Source organism: Arachis duranensis, chromosome 9 (genome assembly GCF_000817695.3).
Source record: "Arachis duranensis cultivar V14167 chromosome 9, aradu.V14167.gnm2.J7QH, whole genome shotgun sequence".
Lineage (NCBI taxonomy): Eukaryota > Viridiplantae > Streptophyta > Magnoliopsida > Fabales > Fabaceae > Arachis > Arachis duranensis.
The window spans coordinates 35,160,160-35,169,861 of NC_029780.3; the positions used below are offsets into that span (position 1 = coordinate 35,160,160).

The 9,702-nt window shown below is 37.8% G+C and overlaps 1 protein-coding gene across 1 annotated transcript; it reads right to left on the reverse strand.

Annotated features, from left to right (window-relative positions):
• Positions 1-4,248: 4,248 nt before the first annotated feature.
• Positions 4,249-7,783, reverse strand: LOC107465419 (uncharacterized). The gene is made up of 7 exons (XM_016084398.1): positions 6,821-7,783; positions 6,665-6,766; positions 5,890-6,607; positions 5,529-5,676; positions 4,480-4,568; positions 4,328-4,388; positions 4,249-4,252 (listed from the first exon to the last, which is right to left on the reverse strand). Exons 1-7 carry the CDS (start codon positions 7,781-7,783, stop codon positions 4,249-4,251), a joined length of 2,085 nt encoding a protein of 694 aa, XP_015939884.1.
• Between the last annotated feature and the right edge of the window lie 1,919 nt (positions 7,784-9,702).

Here is a 9,702-nt window from a genome sequence, read left to right on the forward strand (position 1 = left end):
ACTTCCCCTTCTCTCTCTCTCTCCCTCTTTTCCCTTTCTCTCCCCTTTTGTTTCTCTCTCTCCTCTCCCTCCCTTCTCTCTCCCTCTTTCTCTCTCTCTCTTCTTTTTCCCTTTTCTCTCTTTCTTCTCCCTTCTCTCTCTCTTTCTTCTCTTTCTTTCCTTCATTTCTCACTTTTCTCTTTCTCTCTCAACCTTCTCTCTCCTTCTCTTTTTTCCAAAACAAGAGAGAGAAGGAAGGAGAGAGAAAAGAGAAAAAATCAAGAGAGAACGAGAGATAGGAAAAAGAGAGAGAGGAGGAGGAGAGAGAGAAAGAGAGAGAAAGGAGGAGGAGAAAGAGCACAATAGAGAGAGGAAGAGAAAGTGAGAGAAACAGAAAAAGAGAGAGGGAAGGAGAGAGAAATAGAGAGGAAGATGTATAGGAGAGAGAGAATGAGAGAAAGGAATAAATGGAGAAAATGGAGAGAAAAAAAGGGAGGGGAGAAAGAGGGGTAGGGGAGAGAGAGAGAGGACGGGAAGAGAGAGGAAGATAAGAAGAGAGAGGGGGAGAGAGAGAAAAAGAAAATAGGGAGAGAGAGAGAGAGAGAGAAGAAGAAGAAGAAGAAGAAGAAGAAGAAGAAGAAGAAGACAAAGAGTGGGAAATGGGAGAAAGAGGGGGAGAGAGCGAGAGAAGAGGAAGAGCGAGAGGGGGAGAGAAGAGAAAAAAGAGAGGAAGAGGGGAAGAAAAGAGAAAAAGGGGAGAGAAGGAAGAGAGAGAAAGAGATGAGGGAGAAAGAGGGAGAGAATGAGAGAGAGATGGAGGGAGAGAGAGGGAGAGAGGGAAGAAAGAGAATGTAAAAACTTATTTTATATATGTTAAGAGATAGAGAGGGAGAGAGAGAGGGGAGAGGAAAGGAGAAGAGGGAGAGAGAGAGGGGGGAGAGAGATAGAGAGAAAGACAAAGAGAGGGGGAGAGATAGATAGAGAGAGAAAGAGAGAGGGAGAGGGGAGAGAAAGAGAGAAAGACAAAGAGAGGGGAGGGGAGAAAGAGGAGAAGGGGGAGAGAGAGAAAAAAAGGAAAAAAGAAAGAGGAGGGAGAGAGAGGGAGAGAAGAAGAGAGAGGGGAGAGAAGGGAGATAGAGAGAGGAAAGGGGAAGAGAGGGAGAGAGAGAGTGGGATAGAGAGAGTGTGTGGGAGAGAGAGAATGTAAAAACTAATTTTATATATGTCAAAATTTAAAACTAGTTTTAGCCATAAACCAGTTTAAACTGTTTTTTTAATTAAAACTGGTTTTATTTTTATGAACTGGTTTAAACTGGTGCACTGTATTGTAAATTGGTTTAAAACCAGTTTCTTATTTGACAAAGTAGTTTGGTTCAGTTTTTAAACCATTTAAAATGGTTTAGTTCAGTTTCAGTTTAGTTTATGAAAAAACTGAACCATGAACACCCCTATCACTAACCACAACATGATAATGCAAGGATCAATCCCATTAAGTCATCATCTAACAAGTGAAGGAAAGTCAAATGAGCTTTATCAATCCCAATCCATAAGTCCTAGCCACTTACTAATTGACTTAGTGAAAGCTAGTGTCAATGGACACCAATTATCAATCACTTGGACATTAGCAACTCAAGGTCACCCAAGTTACCATCCCAAGGCAAGAATAGAAAATCTACTCTGAAATTCAACCAAGTATTTTATCAAACACTTGGAAGGCACAAAAGGAAAGTAAGGTAAAATTGTAAGAAATGTAAAATCTACAACTACCAAAGCAAGAAAACAACAATAGCAAAGCAATGAAACAATAAGAACATCAACATAAATTGTATTAATTGAAATCAAAAGGAACAAAAGTGTACGAACATGAGAATAATAAAATAAAGGAAATAACAAATAAAGCTAAGAGAGCAAAGATGTAGGAACAAGAAATGGTAAAGAAAACTAAATCAAAGCAAGAATTAAAAGCTAGATCTAAGAGAAATTAATCTATGAACCCTAACCTAATTCTAGAGAGAAGAGAAAGCTTCTCTCTCTAGAATTCTAACCTAAAACATGATAAAAACTCAACTATGACTACCTGGTTCCTTTCCTCCTTAATCCCTGGTTCAATAGTATCAAAAATGGGTTGGATTGGGCCCAAAATGCATCAGAAATCGCTGGTCACGTGTTGCCTTTAAGTGAGTCACGCTGATCCTGCGACACACACGCATGGGCGACGTGTAAGCATCCCCTAACTGTAAGGCAACTATGGCAAATTGCATATCATTTTGAAGTCCCGGATGTATCTTTCCAATGCAACTGAAACCGTCTCATTTGGACCTCTGTAACTCGAGTTATGATCGATTTAGTACGAAGAGGTCAGGATTGATAGCTTAGCAATTCTTTCATTTCTTCATGAGTTCTCCATTTTTATATGCTTTTTCTTCATTCCTTCAATCCAATATTTGCCTTCTAAACCTGAAATCACTTAACAAACATATCAAGGCATCGAATGGAATTAAAGTGAATTAAATTTATCAATTTTTGGGCCTAAAAATCATGTTTTCACTCTTAAGCACAATTAAAGGAGAATTTACAAAATCATGCTATTTTAGTGAATAAATATGGGAAAAGTTGATAAAATCCTATAAATTCAACACAAGATAAACCCTAAAAATGGGGTTTATCACCCACGCGGTCAAACCATTTGGCCAATTATTTTTAATGACCGGCAGCGGTGCTGGGACATTTGGGTAGGATCCATGAGAGAATCCTAGCACTGTGGTGTCTGTCATCGAAGGTGGCATCGTCAAAGTAGTGGGCTGCTAAATGGGTGGAGAATGTGAAAAAGTTCACTCTGTGAGGCAACAGATTGACTTCCTAAAGACGAGAGTGACACAGTAGGACCCACATAATTAGGACTAGGACCATAATAAATTATTGATCCTGTGCGCCCAGTACCTGTGACATCCTAGGGGTAGCTAAGGTAGAGATCGATGACTGAAAAGTTCCATGGGTGTTAATAGTCATCCTCCCTCAACCCTAACCATGAGGCTGACTCGTGACACCTCTACCTATCGTCATGTCTACATGAAACAAGAATAAAAATAGTTGTGTGGCTAGCGTGCAATGTAATTATATAATAATCTAATTAAAGTTTTAATAAGAAAAACACATAAGATAGAAATAAGGCTAGCGTGTATTGTGATTATATAACAATCTATTAAAGTTTGAACATATAACAAGCTAGTTAAAGTATACTTAGGTTACCGTTATTCGGACTAATCATCTTCTTCCTCTAGTTCATCCTCCTCTTCTGAGGTAACTTCTTAATCAATCTTTTAGAAATTTTGGCAGAGTTTCTTCTACAATTAGAATCTTTGACCAAATATAATTTTTATTTCGTTTACAAACCAAACATGATTTTAAACAATTTTAATGAAAATTCAGCAGAATATTTCCTTAATTCAGAGACCTCTACCAAAAAATTTATCAATTTTTACAAAGAAAACAGTTGCAGACATAAATTAAAACTAAAATGCAATCAATAAAACATCAAAGTATAGCCTTTCTAGTATGCATTCCCTTATTACTTACACTTTTTCAGTAAACAAGAGTTTCGAGAAGGTGCTACTGGGCAACCTTCTCCCACTTCCTTCCAAAAATTTTATCCTAGAAAAAGTAAGTCCAACATAACCAACCTGAATACTACACAAACAACTCACGCATATATCTTAGCACAAACAACCCACGATTAAAGCTAAATGAATTTCAAATAAAATAGAAAATCCTAAAATAGAAATAAAATTAGTACATTAAAACAATATTAAATAAAAATTTAATAACAAAGAAATGTATGCATTTTGTGCAACATACAAGGCAACATTTTCAATATTGCATATTCCATCAAACTAAGCTCAATGGTGGATACAATACAAGCATAACCAAATTCAAAACTACATCACCAAAATCATTTTTAATTTTCAATTTTCAATTTTCAAATTTAAATACTAGTGTAAAGAGATTAATCTCTTTAATTTTGATATTAATTAGATATCTAACTTAATTATATGAAAGTTATTAAATGAGTCAAGTGCTTAATTTCAATCATAGCAATCACTTTATCACAAGTAGGACTTTACTAAAATTACAAAGCACCATTTATATCAAAGTTTATCAAATATTATCTATGAAAATTCATACTATTAAATTATCTTAATATACGATAAACTAAATTGAACTCAATGCATCTAAAATATTTCCTATTATCTAATATTTGAGTTGAATCAATCAACTATTAAATTAAACATAAACCAATTAAACATAACTTATTAGTCAAACATCAATGCAAAAATCAGAATACGCATACCTTCTTAGCGTGGCAGCAGCAACGACGGCGTGGTGGTGGCCACAGTGGCATGGTAACGGAACTAAATGGTGGTTCAAAAAAGTGTAAGGATTTTTATTTGAAAAAAAAATAAAAACAAGGATGGAATAGGGAGAGGGATGAGGAAAATCTACTTGGAGGAGAAAGAAGAAATGCAGCTCCGGCGACAACAAAAGGAGCAATAGCAGCAGCGACACCAATGGCGGAGACAAAGGAAGCAACTCTGTTTCATGCGGCAAAATAAGATCAAGGTGAGTCCACATAGTCTTTGGAGGAGAATATAGGTGGCCGACGCTGGTAGAAGGTGGTCGGAGGGGCTGCCAAAGGTAGTTGCAAGGAAAAGAGAGAGGAGAGTGGTAGAGGGAGAAAAGGGTTTTTGAAAGTGAAGGGAGAGGACCGCGCGTTTTGAATTTAGGGTGTCCTTACTGTCGGACTTAATGGCGGATACATCTGATGGTAACATTTTTAAATTCACCAAAATACAGTGTTCCACTAAATGAATTTACCAAATTCACTGGTAAATCTTCCGCTAGCTTTTACACCTATTATTTTATTTTTTTTCTCCAATTATTACTGGTGAATTTATCGTCGAAAATGAAAATTCATCGGTAATTCTTTGACTTAACAAATTTGTTGCCTCCATCATTGGTAAATTTAACGGTAAATCTGCCACTAATTTGCGACAATAAATATGACAAAATATTCGACAATATTCAATATTTTTTGGTAGTGCTATTTCATTGAATGTGCACATATGACTCCATGGTTTCTTTATATGCTTTATCCTTGTGTTGAATGTGTTTGCTTTTTTTTGTGACTAAATAGAAAAGAAAGAAAAAAAGAGACAAAACCAAATTAATTGGCTAGGGTCATATCTAAATCTATTAGATGTTGAAGCTCACTCCATGGTTGGCTCTAATTCGAGTGAATGTCCGCGCCAGAAGCAGCTGCTTTAGCCATACAATCTGCAACACTATTTGCAGTCCTCTGAATTAAAAGAATAGAGACTCTCCAATTCCAATTCATAACCTCCTGTACATGCTTTGCCAAATCCCATTCCGGAATATCCTTACCAAGCATTCTTTAGTTTACCAAGAAAAGAGCTTCCAAACAGTCTGTTTCACAAATAACCTCACAAAATCCACTCTCCCAAGCAAGAAGTAAACCTCTCCAAATTGCATACAATTCAGCAAAAAGAACATTGCACACTTCGACTTTCCCAGTGCAACCTTTCAACCAACATCCATCAGGATTGCGAATGATACAACCAAAACCAGCATAGCCAAAAGGAGCAAACCAACTAGCATCACAATTCAATTTAACAGAATGAACTGGAGATGGAACCCAATGCAAACAAAGTGAAGGAGGAGACAAAGATTGATGCATAGAAAAAATAGTGTAAAACTCCCTTACTGAACTACAAATCAAACTCACCACTTTACTAGCACTCCATGAATCATCTATACTAAATAAGTCTTGATTCCTGCTTTTCCAAATCCACTAGATGGTCGAAAAGAAAAGAAAAACATCTCCACTCTTTGCACCTCTGTAGAGCCAATCATGTAAATTCGAGTTATCTGAATACATGCCTAAAAGGTTCCAGACCTCCTTGGCACTAGGGCACTCCTGAAGACAATGAAGAATGGATTCAGAACCATTCTGACATCGATGACAGGTGTTAGATAAAGCTAAACCATGACCTAAACGAAACTCTGCCGTAGGAATAGCATTACGAAGACGGAGCCAAATCAAGAACTTGTACTTCTCAGGAATATGCAGTCGCCATACCCACAACCAATTATCATGCTCATTCCAGTCAAACTTTCTTTTGGCTAGCCAACTGTACCCACTCCTAGCTGAGTAGAGTCTAGAAGACGCCACACCCCACGACCAACCCGAACTCTCTCCAGCATTCAAATCCGGATTATAAGCATTCAAACGTTGTTTGACATCTTCTGGAATGATAGAGAAAATATCATGGAGATTCCATTGACCATCTTTCCAAACGTCTCTAATAGTTAAATCAGAGTCAGATATATGTACAAAAGGGACATCTTGAGCAATTGGGCCCTCAATACTCCAATTGTCAAACCAAAAGGATTGATCAAGTGACCCAATGCACCAAGAGAAGGCATCCTTAAGAGCACCAAAAGCCTTTGAGATACTCTTCCAAACATGAGAAGCATTGCAAGGGACATGGCCATCTAAAACTCCCTCATTCCTCAGATACTTTGCCCTCAATAAAGCAACCCAAGGCTTGTCCTGACAATGAAAAAGTTACCAAACCAATTTACCAAGTAAAGATATATTAACACACACAGGATCTCTAACACCCAGGCCACCAAATTTCTTTGGAGTGATCACGGTCCTCCAATTAACAAGAGAAAGACCTCTACCATCAACTTGACCCTTCCAAAGGAACTGTCTCATCAAAGAAGACAATTTATCGCAAACCCAATTTGGAAAAAAAGATACCTGCATATGATAGACAGGAATGGATGCTGCAACAGAATTGATCAGACAAAGTCTCCCTGCTTTATTTAGAAGCCTTCCTTTCCAATTAGCTAATCTTCCCCTCACCTTTTCAATCACCGAATGAAAAGAAGCCCTACTGGTACGGGAATGATTAAGGTTAACTCCAAGATATCTTTCTAAGTCTAAAGCAAAACGTATTGAAGAAACACTAGTAAAAATATCTCTTCTACGAGCAGACACATTTTTAGAACAAAAAGCTTTAGACTTTTCAAGATTCACTTTCATGCCAGATGCCTTGCAAAAAATGTTAAGAGAATGCATGACCATTTGAACCTGACTCTTTGTAGCCTGACAAAAGAGTAAGAGATCATCTGCAAACATCAAATGAGAAAATTTTGGGCCACTCCTAGTGACAGAAACTGGTTTCCACACACCCTCGACCACCTTATGAGATATATAACAAGCAAGTCTTTCCATACAAAGCACAAATAAGTAAGGAGACATTGGATCACCCTGTCTAAGCCCCCTTCTAGGAGCAAAACTATCCAATCTATTCCCATTCCACATAATAGAAAGAGATGATGCACGGACACAATTCATAATCAAATTAACAGTGATAATAGGAAAACCAAAAGCAATGAGAGTACTCTCCAAAAACCTCCAATCCACCCTATCATAAGCTTTTTCAAGATCAATTTTAAAAGCAAGAGTACCTTTCTTGGATTTTGTGTGCTTCATGAAATTCAGAATTTCTTGGGCCACAATAATATTATCAGGAGCACCACGACCCGGAATAAAACTTCCTTGTAAAGGACTAACAATATCTGGAAGAAAAGGCCGAAGTCGGTTAGTCAATACTTTGGTGATAATTTTATAAACAACATTACACAAGCTTATATGCCTGAAATCCTTCATAAAGGTAGGGTTATCAATTTTAGGAATAAGCACAATCAGAGTTTCCATGATGCTAGGATTTAAGAACTCTCCCAAAAAACGCTCCGGACAATATTCCAAATCTCAGTGCCTACTATCTCCCAATATTCTTTAAAAAAATAAGCTTGAAAGCCATCTGGACCAGGAGCCTTAAAAAGGCTCATACTGAATACTGCTGACTTGACTTCCGCAAAAGAGACAGGGTCAATTAACCTAGCACAAGCCTCAGTGGTTAGAGTGGGCATCGGAACATCCCCTAAATAATCGACCTCAACCTCTTCCGTTGTACCAAAGAGATTCTTGTAAAAAGAGAGGGCTTCTTCCTGGAGAATATCTGGATCAGTAGACCAAGACCCATCTCTAACATATAATCCATGTACTCTATTATGGTTTCTATGCTCCAAAGTCTTAAGATGAAAGAATTTAGTGTTTCTATCCACATACTTGGCCCACTGATCTCTAGATTTCTGGTACCAAAAAAGTTTCTCTTGCAATAAAAGCCTATTGTAATCTTCCCTCAGTTCAGCTTCTTTAATTCTCAGAGATAACACATTGGTAACCTCCAAACACCGTTGAATCTGATCAATCTGATATTCCAGCTTATTTTTTTGCACAAAAATATTTTCAAAAATCTTTGAGTTGAAGTCCAAAGAAGCTTGTTGAACCATCTTAAGCCTTTCAGTAACGCCTCCAAACTCTTGATTCCAAGCCTTACTAATAACATGTTTATAAGAAGGATGTGTTGCCCACGCAACTTGGAACCTAAAAGGACGAGAACCTTTCACTCTGGGGCTACCATGACAACGAACTAAAATAGGACAATGATCAGAATGAAGCCTGCTAAGAATTTTCAGAATAACCCTCAGGAAACATTGTCATCCACGCCTCATTAACTAGACCTCTATCCAACTTTTTAGCCAAGTCCCTGCCAGCCTGAACTGCTCTATACCAAGTAAATCTCCTACCAGTCACTTTAAGATCAAAGAGCTTACAGTCATCTATAGTAGTAGCTAATAGACTAGCTCTGTGAGAAGAAAAATAAGCACCTGTACTCTCATCTGGTGCTACAATCTCATTAAAATCACCAACAGCCATCCATGGTCTATTATGGCCTGAATTAATAGAACGCAAATGATCCCAAAGCATACATCTTTTTTCGAATTGAGGACTCCCGTATACTTCACTACAAAGCCAATCTAAGTTACCCACACTCACTTTCACTGTGATACATTGGTCAATTTGATTAATAACCACACAAGAAGTATTAGCAATAGAAGATAGAAACCAAATGCCACCCCTGTGTCCTACTGCTTCCTCAATACCAACACAATGAAAATCCAACTTATCCCAAAAATTCTTCAAATTATTAAACATGGTATGATTCTCAAAGAGAAAGAAGAAAGATGGTTTATATATTCTCACCAAATTTTTGCAATGCACACGGGCCATCTTGTTAGACGCACCCCTCACATTCCAGGCTATGATATTGAAACTATCCATAAAAATAGCAAAAAGGGAGCTCCAATAACAAACCCGAGACTCAACATGATGTCCCTGTCTTCGACGATCCTGTCTTTAATGGACTCTCAAGTTGTAGCCCAATTTTCTCCGTTGAAACTTGCACCATACCCGCCGTCCATGCTCCATCCTTATCTACTGGTGAATTCTGCAAAGAGTTTGGGCGAGGACGCTTTCGCACAGTGCCATTTATTGTCTCACCTTGCTGCTGATGATGAACATTGTGCCGGGTCCCCGAAGAAGCCACACTAACCGGTTTTCCAATATTAATACCCCTGATGGGTGCTAGGAGAAGGATTTTGACCCATTTTATACTTTCCTTTCCTAATCACTTGAATCCAGTCTTCCAAATCCTCATGTTGTGCATGGTCTACATGAACAGCATGCAAATCACTCTCCACCAAATCTGGAACAGTAACATTTACAGTCTC

Excerpts from the sequence above, each read along its gene's own strand:
- LOC107465419 (XM_016084398.1), bottom strand. The coding sequence starts at position 7,783 with ATGGAAACTCTGATTGTGCTTATTCCTAAAATTGATAACCCTACCTTT. Across the intron at positions 6,767-6,820 it reads TTCCTGTCTATCATATGCAG|TTCCTTTGGAAGGGTCAAGT; the intron begins GTATCTTTTTTT and ends TTGATGAGACAG. Across the intron at positions 6,608-6,664 it reads GCCTGGGTGTTAGAGATCCT|GACAAGCCTTGGGTTGCTTT; the intron begins GTGTGTGTTAAT and ends TTTCATTGTCAG.